The sequence below is a fragment of the Phodopus roborovskii genome, unplaced genomic scaffold, assembly GCF_943737965.1.
Source record: "Phodopus roborovskii unplaced genomic scaffold, PHOROB, whole genome shotgun sequence".
NCBI classification, from domain to species: domain Eukaryota; kingdom Metazoa; phylum Chordata; class Mammalia; order Rodentia; family Cricetidae; genus Phodopus; species Phodopus roborovskii.
This window is the reverse complement of record NW_026126645.1, coordinates 5,472,668-5,490,094: the sequence shown is the minus strand read 5'-3', so window position 1 is coordinate 5,490,094 and position 17,427 is coordinate 5,472,668. Positions and strand designations below refer to the sequence as shown.

The 17,427-nt window shown below is 49.9% G+C and overlaps 2 protein-coding genes across 2 annotated transcripts in view; one reads left to right on the top strand and one right to left on the bottom strand.

Moving 5' to 3' along the window:
- Positions 1–4,143, bottom strand: part of Iffo2 (intermediate filament family orphan 2) — a 41,499-nt gene extending 37,356 nt beyond the window's left edge. Inside the window, exon 1 of the mRNA XM_051173458.1 lies at positions 3,190–4,143. Coding sequence (XP_051029415.1) covers positions 3,190–3,839 — 650 coding nt within the window. The 5' untranslated portion in view covers positions 3,840–4,143. The remainder of the gene's footprint in view (positions 1–3,189) is intronic.
- The window catches only part of Mrto4 (MRT4 homolog, ribosome maturation factor), a 1,102,334-nt gene that overhangs the window by 871,514 nt on the left and 213,393 nt on the right, over positions 1–17,427 (top strand). The gene's annotated exons all lie outside the window — the stretch shown is intronic.

The following is a 17,427-nucleotide window of genomic DNA, read 5'->3' as shown; positions in this document are numbered from 1 at the left end:
GGTTCATATACTGACAAGCCGAGGCAGCCCCTCTCAGGTCATGTGGCCCAGAGTTTTTTGGGATTTTTGGGTTATTTTTTTTTTGTTTTTGTTTTTGGCTTTTGGTTTTTCTAGACAGGGTTTCTCTGTGTAGCCCTGGTTGTACTAGAACTCTCTCTGTAAACCAGGCTGGCCTTGAACTCACAGAGATGCACCTGCCTCTGCCTCTGCCTCCCCAAACCTGTTTTTCTTTTTTGAAGTTAACTATCTTCCTGCCTTCCTCCAGAAAGAAAAACTCTTAGGAGAAACCACAATACTCAGTGAGAACAAAATTGTATATATTTATATTGTAGACTTGAATACATAAGTTACCCATTCTAGGTTCAGTAGATGCAACTGAGGGGACTATTAGCAAAAACTCAAAGAATCTTGTCATTCTCAGATAAGCAAGTACTACCAGAAAATGTGTACGCAGCCTGCTTAGTCCACAGGCCATAGTCTCTCTCCAAAGAAAGAGGTTTTAACTTGAAGCCAACTATTACAAAGTGAGCATGCTGGGCTGGAGAAATAGATGGCTCAGTGGCTAGGAGCACTTACTGCTCTTTAGAGGACATGGATTCAATTCCCAGCACCCACATGGCACATCACAGCTGCCCATGACTCCACTTCCAGGGAGTTATTCCTCTTCTCACTGGCCCCAGACATGTACAGGATGCATGTGTGTGCATGTGTGTGTGTGCATGTGTGTGCGCGCGCGCGTGTATGTATGCATGTATGTATATATGTATGTATATATATACATATATATACATATATATATATACACACACAAATACATACAGGCAAGACACCCATACACATAATAAATAAATACTTAAAAAAATTCGTACACTAGTGGCATCAGGTACACCGACATCAGTGTGAAAGCAAGAGCACTTTGATGATCGTGCTAACATTTTGCTGTATTTGGCTTTGGCTTCCCCACCCCTCTTTGATTTTTTTGAGACAGTTTTCTCAGTGTGTAGCCTTGGCTGTCCTGGAACTCGCTCTGTAGACCAGGCTGGCCTCAAACTCAGAGATCCGCTTGCCTATGCCTCCTGAGTTGCTGGGATTAAAGACGTGCACCATCACTGCCTGGCTAGATGTATTTAGATTTTTATTACATTTATTTATGTGTATATGGTGTGTGTTGTGTGTGTGTACAAGTCATGGCAAATGTGTGGAGGTCAGAGAACAACTTGCAGGAGTAGGTTCTCCCTGTCCACCATGTGAGTCCCAGCGATAGAATTATGGTTGTTCTATCAGCACCTTTACCTGCTGAGCCAACTCACAAGCCCTTGCTGTATTTTTACTAACTAAAGGAGCTTTCCCCAAAGTATCACCAAGAAAGCCCAGGCTTCAAGGAGCACAGCAGTTGTCCAGCCACCTTACTTTACACGTAGCTAAAGTGAGGCCTGAGCAAGGCAGAATAGTCGTTTTGGAGAAATCCAAAGCTTTGAATCAACCTCAGGGAAGATAGGTCTTTCCGATTCATAAGACAACGAAGAAAAGAAAGAGCTGCTTCCCAGAAAGGCGGGAAGAGAGGTGCCCACACCCCACCTGTCTCAGCAGGGCTGGATCATTCCAGGACAGTGCCAGAAGCTGACATCACACCCCACACCCTGGGTGCAACCTGAACAGCTAATTGCTCAATGCCAACCCTTCTCCCTCTAAGCCTGGGCAGTCTTTCCATCACCTTAGTAGCCAGGGCTAAAAAGCACACACACAACTAAACAAATACAGAGCAAGCCTGTGTCATGACTACACTGCCAAAGGTGTGGGACAGGAGGACCAGCCCAACCCTCCTCCTCCAGTTTCACCATCAAAGACAAGTGTCTCTTTCCCTAGCCTGCCTTCATGGGGATGACCACCACCAAGGGCAGAGGGTGACCTCACTGTGAGGGGCACAGGACATTCCCAAGGCCAGAGTGAAAAGCATCCCCAGCAAGCCAGGCCCTGCACGAGCACCAGGGACTCTAGATATCTCTACACCCTGCTTACCACAGGTAATAACATCTACTTGATTGTTTTAGACCTTCCAACAGGAGCCTCATCCCACTCTACCCTGGAGCACTGGCTGGAATTTTCTATTCCCATTTCCCTGATGAGCAAACAATCTACTCTGGAGGTGATGGGAGCTGGACCCAGACTCCTTCCCAGTCAGTAGACCTCAGCAGAGGGTAAGAAAGGAGACCCAGGCCCAGCTTGCAGAGAGACTGCAGGAATGGAAGGAATGGCCTCACTCCCTTAAGAGTCAGAACAACAAAAGCAGAGTTACACAGGCCTAGATAGGAGCCTAGGACCAGAGGGCCCCTCCCCCATGCAGACCTGAGACCTGCACACAGACCCTCTCTCTTTCTCTCCCTCTCCGTGTCAGAAAGCTGAGCAGACAGTATTGTTTGCAGGCAGAAAGCAGTGCCAGAACTGCAGCCAGCGAATCTGGACTTTAAGGAGCACACTGGCCATCTTGCAAGCAGTCTGACTCTGACCTCCAATTGGACCCATGATCTGGGTCCACCCAATATTCTAACCCCCAATATTGGGGGACCTCAATAAACCTTGAGACTTGAGAGAATGTGAAGAAAGGATGACTTTTTTAAAAAAAGGCTAGGGGTTGGTTCTGATTCTGCAGCCCAAGGATCTGGGCCTTACAGCCCTGGAACAAGACAGCCAACCTTCCGGCCCTAGGGACAGATCCATCCATCATCTCACATGAGCTCATTAAATTCAAGGACAAAAAAATGACAATGTACTAGTGTTCTAGTTGAGAGTTTTTCTTTACACCTGCTGTGGGAAGGGAATCTACCACTAGAATCTCTGAAGAATACCTAGTCTGGGAGACACACCAGCCAGGATTCCCATCAACGGATCAAATCTTGACTTTCACCACCGATTAGCCAAGTTGCCTTGGGCAAGCCACTTAGCACCTCTTATCCTCAGTTTCCTTGTCTGCAATATGGGGACGAGGCTGCCACACACCGCATTGTCATGTGGACAGAATGAGATCACCACAAGTCCGCTGGTTATTACGTCCCTGGGAAACAATGTGCTTGGCCCCGGGGGGTCAGCGCCCAGGTATTCTGGATTCAAATGACCAAGTCCTCCCCGCAGCTCGCAGCCCACCTGTCAGGCCCATCCCGAGAGCGGCGGAGGAGGGGCGCACCCACTCACCTCCGTTTGTACTCGTCACGCTCGCGCTTCACCTTGGCCAGAACGTTGTAGAGTGCGCGGATCTCTGGCGTGATGGTGTCAATCTGCACGCCCACGCCGTCCGGGTGGACCCACGACACGCCGGGGCCCTGCACCGTCTCCACGCCGCCGCCGCCAGTGCGCCGCACCTGCGTGTAGCTCCAGATGGTCCCGGGCAAGCGGCCGTAGTGCTGCGGGTGCGAGCCGCCGCCGGGGGGCAGGCCGCCCAGGGCCACCGCGTTGGCGTTGACGCCAGTGGCCGCACCGAGGGCCTGCCCGCCGCCCGCAGCGGGCGGCCGCAGCAGTTCGGGCCCGGTCTGCACGGCCTGCTCCCGGGAGAAGGTCTTGTAGCGCAGTCGCCTCTCTCGTTCGCTCTGCTGCTGCTCCAGCTGCTTCTCCAGAAGCCGGTTGCGCCGCTCCAGCTCGTGCACCTTGGCTAAGAAGCAGCGGAAGCGCACGTTGAGCCCCTTGAGGAGGTGGATGTTGGAGCCCAGATCGTCCCGCAGTGCCGCTGTTACCGGCGAGGGCCCCGGCCCGGCTCCACCACCACCGCCACCGCCTGCGCAGCCGCCGCCCCCCGGCGGGCAGCCGAAAGCCAAGGCCATCTCCCCGAACAGCAGCGAGTTGACCATGCGCCGGCTGCGCGGCTCAGGGCCCCGGGCCCGCGGCTCCAGATGGGGTTCCAGCTCGGGGCCGGGCTCCCGGCGTGGCCGGGCCAGGGCGGGCGCGGGCTCCAGAGCGGCCGGGGTGGTGCCAGGTGCACGCCAGATGCAGCTCCGCAACGCCGGAAGAGAGAGCGCGACGAGCCGGAGGTCGCTGTGGCTGCGTGGGGTTGGCGAGGGGCTCTGTGCCTGCGCCCGGACTGTCAGAGCTGCTGTGGACCGGCCGCAGTAGCGGCGCGCAGAGGACTCTCGGCCGGCGCTGCCCTCTCTGCGTCGGGCCCCGCCCTCTGCAGGCACAGACCACGCCCCCATAGCCCGCCCTCTGCAGACACAGACCACGCCCCCTACTCGGCTGTCCTCTGCAGGCAAAGGCCACGCCCCTTCCTGACCCTCCCTCTATAGGCGAAGGCCAAGCCCCCTTGCCTGGACCGCCCTCTGCGGGCATAGGCCACGCCCCTTCCTCCCAATGCAGCGATTTCACCCGCTGAGACTCGGCTCTCAGGCTCTGCAGCCCAGGCCACGCCTATAGGCCCTTGGACTCCGCCCACCCACAAGCAGCGCCACTTGTCTGCGAGGCGCCTTTCCGCTGCTGCAGCTCAGGCTCCGCCCAGCAACGACCCGGAAAGCCCTCGCCTGGGTGAGGCGCTGCAGGCCTAGCGCGCGGGTTCAGGTAGTCTAACACAGTCTGCATGCGAAACTGCAGCAAGGAGCGCGGCAGAGCCTGGAGCTGCAGCCTCTTAAGTAAAGAGGCTGGCGATCTGCATCCGCTCATTTCCCCTTCTGGAGAGTCCTCTCCCATCAAGTCTTCACCTTCCCACCCGCCGTCCCTCCCTCCGTGCCCCAAATTCCCATGCCCCAGATTCTCACGCATGCGGGTGACTGTGGCCTGCAAAGGTCTGGCAACCATAGCATGCGAAGATACATGCTTGTCGACTCCCTTACTCCAGCCTCGGGCGGCCTAGGTCCCCCACTAAGCTGATCCAGGGCTCCTCATCGGCCTCTGCCCGCAGCCTTGAGCCTGCTGATCCACTGGCAAGGGAGGTGAGGTAGGCTGGGGAAAAGCAGGCAATGACCCCCCCCCCCAGCATGCCTGTCCTTAGCCCTGACTAGCCACCTCCCACCACCACATTCTCATAGGCTGCGATGATGTGATTGAGCCCAGAGCTGGGGGATCTATATCCATCATTTCTCCCAGCAGCCTTGGTGCAGTGTGGAGAAACACCTATTTAGAGAACACACCTATCCATCCATCCATCGGTTCATTCATTCATTCATTCATTCATTCAGATGTCTTCACACCTACCACCCTAAAGTCAGTGTCTCCTGCAATCTCCGAGCATCTCCTTTGCCAGCGTTAGCATACAGTAGGTGCCTACTTAAGTATTACCCTCACTTTACAGAGGTCACTGAGACCTGAGCAGTCACCACCATCTCAAAGCATGCTCTAACCAGCCTTCCAAGCTGCTAGCTAGCCTTTGATCCTCACCACAAACTTCATAGAGGAGGAACACAACCCTTGAAAGCCGGTGGCTTACACCGTCAGCTTAACCAGATATGTGGTATGTTCTAGACTTTTCCAGTGACATCTCTTTTCTTTTCATCTCTTGTCTGTTTGTGTAAGCTTGTGGTCAGGTACCCTGTCTTACTGGAACAATGCCTTGGGGACAGAGAAGACAGTAGCTTGCTCTGGGGTGGTGCTATGGCTCTGATGTTACTGTTGTGTTTCAGGTTTGGTCATGTTGTCTTCCCTCACTTCCCAGCTCCATGCTCCCTGGCAAATGGACTCATCTCTGAGCCCTTACATTCTCTTCTGGCAGTCTTTCTCCTCTGAACTCAACCCTACCTGGTCACTGTTCTGTTCTGAACTCTTAGATCTCATAGCCTTTAATGCTTCCCTTACCACTCCAAAGAGTCAAGGACCCTGTGCCTGGAAGTGGGGGCTGTGGGGCTCCCATGTGGACCGAGAATAGAATTCTGAAGGGGTTGTGACACTGGGATGGACCGAGTTCCACTTTTATGCAGCATTCCCTTTGACTCTGAATGAAGTCCTTGTCATCCTGCCACCCATAGAAATCAGATATGCCTGTATGATAGGGGCTGTAAATATCCTGAGACCTGAGCTGCCAGCATTCTGTATCTGTTTGCTTGTTTTTAGAGATGGAGCTCAGAGCATTCCAATTGCTAGGCATGTGTATGTGTGCGCCTGTGTGTGTGTGTGTGTGTGTGTGTGTGTGTGTGTGTGTATTGTGTACAAGCATTCACCTATCACAACTTCAGATGTTGGTCCTTGCCTCCACCTTACTTGAGACAGGGTCTCTTGTCAGATGTTCTCTCTGTACCACAGGCTAGCTGGCCCAGGAGGTTCTGGGGATTCTGTCTCCTCCTATCTCATTGTAGGAACACTGGAATTACAGATGCTTGCCAGTGCATCCAGTCACATGTGAGCCCTGGGGATCTGAAATTAGGACCTCATACTTGTACAGCAGGGCTTTACCCACTGAGCCATCTCTCAAGCCCCATTATTTAAAGTGTTAATAAAGAAGTAAGTATATAGGGGCTGGATATGTGGCTCAGCAGTTAAGAGCACTGACCGCTCTTCCAGAGGATCCAGATTCCCAGTACAAATATGGCAGCTCACAACTGTCTCCAGAATCCTACACCCTCACACAGACATACGAGCAGACAAAACACCAATGCACATAAAAATAAATTTTAAAAAAGAAAAGAAATATATCATGATGCAAATTTGCTTTTTGACTACTTTGGTGACTTGTGTTTTAAACTCTTTTCATTGCATGAATTTTGTCAGAATGCAAAAAAAAAGATATGGTTTTTGTTTGTTCATTTTTGAGACAGAGTATCATGTAGCCCAGGCTGGACTTGAATTCCTGATCTTCCTGTGTCCACCTCCCAAGTGCCAAGATTACAGGCATAGGACATCACATAAGCTTTATGCATCGATGCCTTGTGCAGTCTAGAAAAGCACTCTTCTGATAGCAACAGCACAATGCATTGTTTTGTTTGTTTGTTGAGACAGCAGGGTCTCTCTGTATAGGCTTTGAACTCCCAGAGATCCATCTGCTCTGCATAAGGAATGCTGGAATTAAAGACCACCATATGTGCCCTCATAATGCATTCTTATAAATCATTCCAAGCAGGGTCTGCAGACTTCACCAGATGTCTGAGAAACCTGTGGCACTGAAAGGGTTAAGGAACCACACCTTCGAAGAGGCTCCATATAGGCTTTTCCAGAAAAGTTCTGCCCTGCCAAGTTGCCCTAGTTGGAAATAAAGCCCTCTTGGGGAGGGGCCGCCCTGTCCTGAGCACTGAGGGGCTCAGCCATCCCATGACCGTGGATGGACTCCAGCCTGGACACCATCCTGCAGTGGGAGCTGAGAAGGGTACTGGAGGGGGAGCTGCTGGGGATACTAAACCTTCCTGAGTCAGTGTCGGAGTGTGATGGAGGAGATGGCTGAACATAGGTTGGATCTGAAGAGGACCACAGAAATGGTACTTGAGATTGAAGGGCTCCAACTGAGCTGTACAGTAGTGGTACCTACAAACGAGAGATCTGGGTTGCCACTTATTCGCTATAGTGAGCCGTGTGTCCTGCTTTTTGTGCCTAAGGTGAGAGGGAAAAATACCAGCTAAGGGACCAATAGCCTTCCGGTTTGCCCCAAACTTGGGGGTTTCCCTTGATGCAGACATCCAGTGTCCAAACCCAAGATCAATGGCCCCACCCTCCAGCCCAGATAGAGCTGGATGCTTTTTAAGCCACAGGTCCTGGCCATCCCTGTCAGCAATGGCTGCCAGTGTTAGCATCATTCTCCACTTGTTTGGAACTGCTTTGCTCAAGCAAGCAGAGGAAGTTCTCAGTGCCCATCATGCACTGAGAAGCATCTCCTACAACTCTACCCAGCACCCAGTCCAGTGACTAAGTTTAACCTGCTGCCAGGCAGGAGAAGAGGTTCCCCTTCCCCTGCCCCCGTCCTTCCAAGCTTCAGTTTGTAGAACATTCCAATCAGGCTCTTCTCCAGTGAAATGAAAGAGTGCAGTAAACCATCATGGCACCAAGGGGAGGGGATGGCTGTGAGTCCTCAGATGTGCCTAACTCGTCCAGGCTTCATTCTTAAGACATCCCGTGGCTCCTCCCCCAAAGAAACAATAATGAAAGCAACAGCCCCCCCAAAAAAATAATCTTGGCAAAAATGATGACCAGAGCTCACTTGGGCTCAGTGGTATGTTGCAGAACCTCATCTTTACTGGGACCTCCAGGCTACACACGGCTTCAGCTGTCTGTTGGCTCCACGATTATTCTGGGTGTGTACACCTTCCTCGAAAAGGGTGTGGATCTCACTAAATTCAGGGCGCCAGAATGTCCTGCTGGCTGCCCTGACAGGGCTGATCCTGGTCAGCAGTCTTGAGGGAACCCTGGTGGCTTTAGATACCTTCCCCCTGTAGTGTTGTTGGGAACAGGTGACCCAGAATCGGACACCACAGATGACTAATTGTGTGATCTTGGGCAAGTTATTCAACCTCCCCTCCCGTACCTCAGTTTCCCCTCTGTGAAATGGAATGGTGGTGGTTGATAGGATTGCTGTGACATGCTAACTGTCATAAGCCAGCATTCTCCCTACCCTGTCCTGGGTGGTGATGAACTCTGTGCCAGGCCTACCGGAGGCCAACCTGGATCACTCCACAGTGAGCTACAGGATTGGAGGGCCTTGCAACCAGCCTCTATCCCTGTCTCCCACAGATAGCTCCCACTCAGATGATAGGAATGAAGAAATTATAGACACACATACAGGACAGCTGGGATTGGGCTGTGGGCTCTGATGGACATAACATCCATTGGGAAATTCAGTGTGTTTATTATGTAGAGATGACAGGGGTGGATCTCTGTCGAGAGCAGTCTCAGGGTGACTGCGTCCTAAGGAGGAAGTGGCAGATACTGCCTTACTTTCTGTCATACTAGTTTTAGATAAAGGTCAACCATGAGCCGGAGGATGGCCTTGCTGTTCCCATGGGACATTGGTGTCCTTAACATGGCCATGTTCATGTGGTGAATACTGATTCACACAGGGGTACACTCGCTCCCCAAACGGGATAGATGTCTGTTGAATGAGTTCTTTCCCCACCCCCACCTCTCACGAAAACACCATCTATCAAATACTCTTCCTACAGATGGAGAAGCAGAGGCTCATGGGAGGAAAGGACTCAGCCAAGGACACAGTATACAGCACAGCTCTCCCGCCTCCCTGCCAAGCCGCTCCTGCTCATTGTATATCCACTGGCATACCAGCTTTCTGTTTCATGTTTCCCACTTTGACTTAGTGTGTATAGGGGCAGGAAGCATGGGTACATGTGCTACTGCATGAATATGTCAGTCAGAGGACAACCTATGTCTCTGGGTTCGGTTTCCAGCATCCACATGGACATTCACAACTATCTGTAACTCCAGTCCTCTCTTCTGTCATTCTGTGGGAGCAGGTACACACATGATACTCAGACATACATGCAGGAAAAACACTCATACACATAAAATAAAAACGTTAACCAAAATAATAGTAAGATGAAGAGGAATCGAGGGAGATACCTACGGTGATTCTAGCCTCTAAATACATGTGTACATGCACCCATACACATGTGCTCACACCCACAGGAACATGTGTGCACACCTCGCACGCACACACACTAAACTAAAAACAAAACAGAATAGGGATGTAATGGTGCCTCGGGAGGTTAAGCTGAACTCTCTCTCTCTCTCTCTCTCTCTCTCTCTCTCTCTCTCTCTCTCTCTTTCTCTCTCTCCCCCTGGTACTGTGCATTGTCTCTAAGAGGTGACAGAGGAGCGTGGAGTCAGAGCCCCACCCAGGTTATTGGAAAGCCTCATGCCTTGCCCAGATCAGTTCCAACAGCAGTGAGTTTAGCAGCACCCAGCGCCTGCCAGGCGTCTTCTAAGGGCAGGACCCTCATGCCCATCTTAAGGACAGATAAACCGATGAGGGGAGAAGAGAAGCTAGGCAACCAGAAGAAGATTCTTCATTTTGGGACCCAGAGAGCCAAAGTCCAAATGTGGAGGCAGGACCTGCATGAGCACTGCTCTGGGAGTCGAGGACAGTATTCCTCCTTTGCATTGCTCCCGGACAAAAGCAACAAGTAGGCTTTGGCCACAAAGACTCCAAGGGATCCAGGGACTACAGGAGTGGGAGAGTGAGGTGTCCTGGCTGTGCTGGGCTCCTCCTCTTTTTCTCTGCAGGTTGCCTCTCTTCCCAGTAGAAGGCAGCTGGATACATACACATTTAACCTCCCCCCCAGGCTTGGGTTTATAGATAGTTGTGTCATACCTCAGGGAAAGCCCTCAGAGGAACACAAGGCAGGTCCTAGTAGCTTGGTGAAACAAAATGCTGCTGCAGCAATGGTCCTAGGCATGGGACCTCCTGGAGGTGACCAGAAAAGAGGGTGAATCAGAAGCCCTATCTCTGTGACCTGGCCCAGCCAGAATCATGAAGAGGAGTGATGCCCTGAGTTTACCCAGATCTCAATGACAGATAGGTCTCCTGCTGTCCTCAGCATAAACTTGGAAATCCCTCAACATTCAGAAATCACTGAGTCAGCCTGGTGACCTCCCGGATGGTAGTTTTGTAACTGCAGACACTTGAGAGGCTAACTCGGTTCACACCTGCCCCCACCCACCAGCCAGATGCAAAACAAATGGGAAGAGCCACAAAGTGCCCAACAGCAGATAACAATGTAAGCCTTGGTTCATCCCTAAGATGCAGTGCTCAAGGCAGTCTGGAAGGGCAGCCTATCTACACTGCTGGCATGGAATGACATCCCAGAAGAAGCCAGCTCCTCATGGTTTACAGTTATGCCCATAGGTATCTGCAAGTCTCAACCCTCATCAGAGAAGCTTCTTATGTAGGGATGGCGATTAACACAGAGACCCACCAGGTGATGGTGGCTCATACCTTTGATCCCAGTATTTGGGAGGCAGAGGCAGATGGATCTCTATGAGTTCGAGGCCAGCCTGGTGTACAGAGCTAGTTCCAGGACAGCTAGGGCTTTTACACAGAGAAACCCTGTCTTGGAAAACAAGCAAACAAAAGACCCAACGCAGAGACAGGCAATTGGTCAGGGGGTAGAGAATAAAAACCTGTGGAATGCTCAGCCTTAAATGGGACATTTATATTACACCCCTTCCTCCCAAGACTCAAGGACCATTTCAGAAGATAGAGATGAGGGAGGTTGTAAGAGCCAAAGGTGTGAATGACTGTTTTGTGATTACAGTTGCACATATGAACTCCCAGTGCTTATGACAGCATGCATAAGAGCTCAAGCCAGACAAAGCCCCAGCAATCAGAGGTGGGGTGGGGTGGGGGTGGGGTAAGATGACGTCCTACCTGCAAAATCCCACAAGCTTTTGTGTAAATTTTTACTGGAATTTTCAATAAAACACATGTAATGGAACTGGAAAGATGACTCAGAAGTCAAAAGCACTCACTGCTCTTACAGAGGACCCAGGTTCAATTCCCAGCATCCCCATGATGGCTGACAACCTTCCAGTCCAGTTCTAGGGTAGCCAATGCCCTCCTCTGGCCTCAGCAGGCACCTGGCTTGCATGTGGTATACATACATACATACATACATACATACATACATACAGGCAAAACCACTCATACACATAAAATATTTTTTTTTAAAATACAGGTGTAGCCTCCTGCAGCCAAACGACAATCCCGTAATCAGGTATTTTCTTGGCAGAGTGACTGACACCTGTCACTCTGTCACAATGGGGTTAAGATCTGAGATACCCTCCAAATCAGAGGTGAGGTTCTGGGATCAGACAAGAGAATCTTCTGGCTCAGCCCATATTTCTGGGTATAAAATGTCATTGTCTCCATTTTCAGATGAGGCAGAGGATGCCCTGAAAGCGTCGTCCTCTTGCTCGGGATCTAAAGTTCCCAACAGCCCAACTCTTCTGTCTGGGTGCCATTAGTCTCATGAAGCCACCTGGGAGAGGCAGCTGAGGTCACACAGAGTCGGCCTTCTCCACCAGGTCTATGGTAGCTTTCGGGCCCTTGACTCACTCTCTCTGCAATCTTAATTATTAGTTTGTGGATGTTGTTAAAGGACACCTGAAGCCTCAAGGGATTATGGTCTTAGTAGCCCAGTCCATACTTAAGATGATGATTTTGTGTGTATGTGTGTGTGTGTGTATGTGAGAGAGAGAGAGAGGCAAGAAAGAGACAGAGAGAGAGTTCCAAGACAACCAGAGAAACCCTGTCTTAAGAAACAATAACAACAAAAATCTTTGTGTATGTGTATGTATACATGTGCCTGAGTTCAAGTGTGCATGTGGAGGTCAGAGGTCAGCTTCATGCCAGTTCTTACCTCTCACCTTGTTTGAGACAGGATCTCTTGCGCCCTGCTGCGTACACCAGGCTGGCTGCCCCATGAGCTTCCACAAATTCCCATCTTCACCAGCCATCTGGTCGTGGGAGTGGGCTGAGATTACAGATGTGCCTGTCCTCCCACAGCTGGCTTCAGGTAGGTTCTAGGAATCGGAAGTCAGGCCCTCATACATGCACAGCAAGCCCTTGCCCACTGTGGACCCCACAGGGCTATTAACACAATCAGCCTTGAGCAGGATCGTAGTAAGGACAGCAGTGGTCAGCACCAACTATGAACTAGTCACTGAGCAATCAAGATGAGCTCAGCAGAGACCAACAGGCACCCTGAGGCTGGTCGGACACTTGGCTGCCATCTTGTTTAGAGCTCGGGATACCAAAGCTGGTACTGCTGTCACCTCAGGCTCGGCCGGCATCACATCCACACTGGGGCTACAGGGACTGACCCCAAGGTGATCTTAGAATGTGGGTACAGCATCCAATAGCTCTGATGCGCACATGAGGCATACCTTGTTCCCACCTCTGTGTACTTTCCCTACATTTGACAAGGAGACTTTCCTTCTGGTTTTTATCTGTGCCCAACACCTTTCTGTCCCTTTTCAATAGAGACAATGGGCCCAGCCCCAGGCCCTTAGATGGAGCCTACCTGGAATTCCTCAGCTCCAGCCTACTCTTATCAAAGTTAATTTGGGGCTATGTCTATAGGAAATTATATTGATTATGTTGATGTGGAAAGGCCTAGCCTAAAAGTGGGTGACACCATTCCCTAGGCTTGGGTCCTGGCCTGTATAAAGAGGAAAAGTAAACTGAACACAAGCATGCATGCACGCATGCATGCATTCATTCTCCATCTGTTCCTGACAGTGGGTGTGATGTGACCAGCATCTTTAGGTTCTCATGGCCTTGACTTCCCTGCAGTGATGGACTGCAATCAGGGGCTGTGAGCTGAGGCTGACCCCTTCTCTCCTAAGTTGCCTTTATCAGGGCATTAAATGAAACCAAGATTCCCAGAGAAATCTCCCCACATAAGCACTCCACGGCTTCCAACATCCCTCTCCTATAAGGCCAGGCCACCCAACAACCAACATGTAAGCCTGGGTCCACAGCTCAGGGACACCCTGGAGGATGCTGGTAGTCTCTAGGCTTGCCATGCAGTCTAAGCAAGGTGCCCTTTCAAGTCCTCTTGGGAAAGTAGCCTGCTTTCTCTTGACCTAAATCCTTGGCCATATTCCTGGCTACTGTTTGTATTTCTTCCCTCAGGTCATTGACTCTAAGATCAGCCCTCTGGCTAACTAACAGTAGCTGGCCTGGCCTAGCTATCTAGAAGTCATTCATAGAGTCCTATAGAAGGATCTTGTTTTTACACCTGCTTGGTGCAAGACACTGGGCTACCTGGAGAAGGCATAGTCTATGCCCTGATGAGCCCACTCCTGTTAGAGGAGGAACGGGAAGTGACTGACATCACACGGGAGCTGTGACAGGTAAGAACAGACTTCAGACATGAAACAGACCTTGCTAGCTCAGTGTGGGGTGCAGGGTGAGAAGTGTGCTCCACCCTGGCAGGGCGGTAGAGGGAGCCACAGTGAGTGCTGGGCTGCAGGTGGAGGGGGTAGAATTGAGGCCCCTGAGAGCCTCAATGCCCCCTCGATGCCCACATGAAATGCCTCACAAAGGATTTGGAGCAGGAGAAACAAGCAGGGAACGGGCTGGTCCAGCCTGTGTTTTGAAAGCTACGGCCAGATTACTACCATCCGTACTCCAGGGTGACCGGGGAACACCATCGCTTTCTCAGAACTCTTTCCCCTCCTTTACCACAATCTTCTTTCTATTTTCTGACACGGCAAAAGTATGCACAAGAGACAGCTCACACCTGCTGCCTCCTCATTCCCACTCAGTGTGACCAGACACTGCCATCTCTCCGTTGCCATAACTGGACGCTGCCCTCTCCCAAGGCCATTCCTACCCCTGGGTGTTGGGCATCATCTTCCTCCAGGACAAATGTTGATAATTTCTTATTTTCACAGCAAAACATCACCAATGAGGAGCATATTATGGTTCATTTAAAGAATTATGTCAGCAAATCAAACTGAACACAGAGCAAGAAACTATATGACCATGACCCAAACAGAATGAAAAGTATATAAAATGGAAATTAAAAATCAATGACTAGGGGTTGGAGATAGTTTAGAGCAACTTAAGGTGCTTGCAGCCAAGTCTAACAACCTGAGTTCAGTCCCCAGGATCCACACAAAGAGGGGAGGTCAGACTCCCTCAAAGTTTTATTTCATCACTTCATTCAATACCTCCTAGTGTTAACAGAAAACATAGCAGGGGCTGGATTTTGCTCAGTTGGTAGGGAGTGCCCATCTGGTACACACAAAGTCCTTGTTTGATCCCTAGCAGAGAATAAAATGGGCATGGCGGTGCATGCCTGTAATCCCAGGAAGTATAGAGGATGAGATGTTCAAGGCATTGCACAGTGAATTTGAGACCACTGAGCTACAGAGGACACTGCCTCAAAGAAAAAAAGAAGGAAAATGAAGGAATCGGAAGAGAAGAGAAGGGAAGCAAGATGGAGAGAGCATACAAGGAGAGTGGAGAATTCTCTGGAGGTGCTGCCCAGGCCTGTTGTTGGACCATATGCTACCTCCAAACTCTGAACTCTGGGACTGGGTGATCTAGCGCCAGGCAGCGCTAGACAGTGTGCTGGATTCTTTACGCATCTTCTATCCCCAACTTCACCCACACCGCACAGAAATTTTCAGTATCTTAGAGGTTCTGTCAAATCCACACTGTGACCAGGTGGGTCCTCTAGAGACCATCACTGACCTAATCATTGAGGGCGAAGTCTTTGGAGATTTACCCCGAGGTCCCAGCATTTATAGCCGACCTCGAGGCTAACCTTGATGCTGCTGCCTCTCTGGTTTGATCTGATACTCTGGAACCTCACATCCACTTCTCGGACTTTCAAACAGTTATATGGAGGGCTGAGGATGAGGGACCACTTGGGAAGATCTGCCTCCAAAAACCAGTGCAGAAAGCACCCTTACCTCCTATGCCCCTACCCACACACCATGAGAATTGGACCTAAGGTCTGGAACATGCTAGGGAACTGATCTAGTAAGCCACACTCCCATGCCTTAAATTTTAATTTAGAGTCAGAGTCTCACTAAATTGCCTGGCTACTCTAGAACTCACTATGTAGCCCAGGCAGGCTTTGAACCCACAATCTTCCTGCCCCAAGACTGGGAAGATATGAGTTTAACGGTATACTCAACCACAGAGTTTCATCTCTTCTCTGAGATCTTCCCATGAGGGAGACCACAGCTTGTGTTCTTGAGAACGGTTCCTCCCTGTGGATGGAAGGTGTTCCAGAAAAGCCTGAGGCAAGCAGGGTGTCTGAGAACATCCTGCCCTGTTCAGTCTGCAAGGACCTCCCCATGTGTGCAAAACAACTAGACATGGGGCATCAAAAACCTGCAAATTGCTTTAGCCCAGCAAAGACTCCTAATAAAACATTCTTCAGCAGTGAGACAAAGATGTAAAGATGCACTTACAAGGTTGTATAATAAGGAAAACTAGAAAGGAGCCATGCCTCAGTCATCAGTCTCAGGGGATTTCATTATGCAATGGTAAGTGCAAGCCAGTACAACACAAAGAAGCCATTGAGAGAGTGCTTGAGGGGCTGGGGAGATGGCTCAGCACAAGCGTGTCAGCAAGTGTGAGAGCTCTGCCTTCAACCCTCCCTCCAGCCCTAGATGGTAGAATGAGAGAATTGACTCCTGCAAGTTGTCCTCTGACCTCCACATGAGTGTGCATGAACATGCATGCACACAGATAAATAAATGAATGTAATAAAAATAAATATAATAATGACGTGGAAAGACAGCCACAAGAAAATATAAGAAAAATGGGTGTTTTCAGTCACCTTTTACATTTTAGGCATAAAAAAAAAAAGAAAATAGATGTAGTAAGATTTTCATGGTGGTTACATCTGGGGTGTAGTACTGGAGGTGTTTGTGTTTGGTTTTGTTTTTTTGTTTTGTTTTGAGACAGATCTCATGTAGCCCTGGTTGACCTCTTGCCAGTTGTGTAGCTGTGGATAACCTTGAACTCCGAATCCTCCCCTACCTCCTAAGAACATCCTGCAGGCCTTGGCTTAAACACAGTTTATGATGAACCTCTTTTGTTTGTTTGTTTGTTTTGTTTTTCCGAGACAGGGTTTCACTGTGTAACAGTCCTGGCTGTCCTGCAATTTACTATGTAGACCAGACTAGCATCAAACTCATAAGAGATCTGCCTGCCTCTGCCTCTCCAGTGCTGGGAGTAAAGGTGCTTGCCACCATGCCAGTCTGCATAGCTCCATTTTCAAAGAGTTTACAATGAAATGAATGCATACACTAATACAGGCAAGACATATTACTTCTATACAATTATTATGTGTTAATTTCAGTTTTAACTTTTATGTGTTTGTGGTATTAGGACTGAAACCCAGGACCTCATAAATACTGGGCAAGTGTCCTACCACTGAGCCATACCCTCAACTCTTTAATTTTTAAAAATTATACAAGTGATGCAGAATGACAGCCTCACAATGAACTATTGAAGCAGAATTCATAAAGCTGTCATCATCCATAGCCACCACTGTCACCATCTGCCAGTGTCCATTTCCCTCCCATGAGTGTCCACTGGAAGAGTTCACATGCTTCCTCCTTGAGAGCTTTCAACGTAATTTGCATGTGACAGTACATAGGCATTTAGACATGTGCAGCCTGCTCTGACGCCAGAGAGATGGCTCAGCTGTTCTTGTAGAAGTCTTTGGTTCAATTCAGCACTCCTATAATGGCTCACAACCACCTGTAACTATAGTTCCAGGGGATCGATCCGACACCCTGTGTAGACACCAGGGGTACTTCAGGCATGGGGTGCACACACACACAGAAGGAAGACACTCATGCACATAAAATAAAGGCAAATATTTTTAAGTAGCCTGCAGCTGTCTTTGGGCTGTTAGTTTCTTGTACCATTTCTATCGTGACATGTATGTTGTACTGATGAGTCTTGAGCATCTTCATTGCCATAAGCCTAAGAGATCTGTACATGGTGACACAATGAGATCTCCCAATCACAGTTTTCTAAGCAATCCC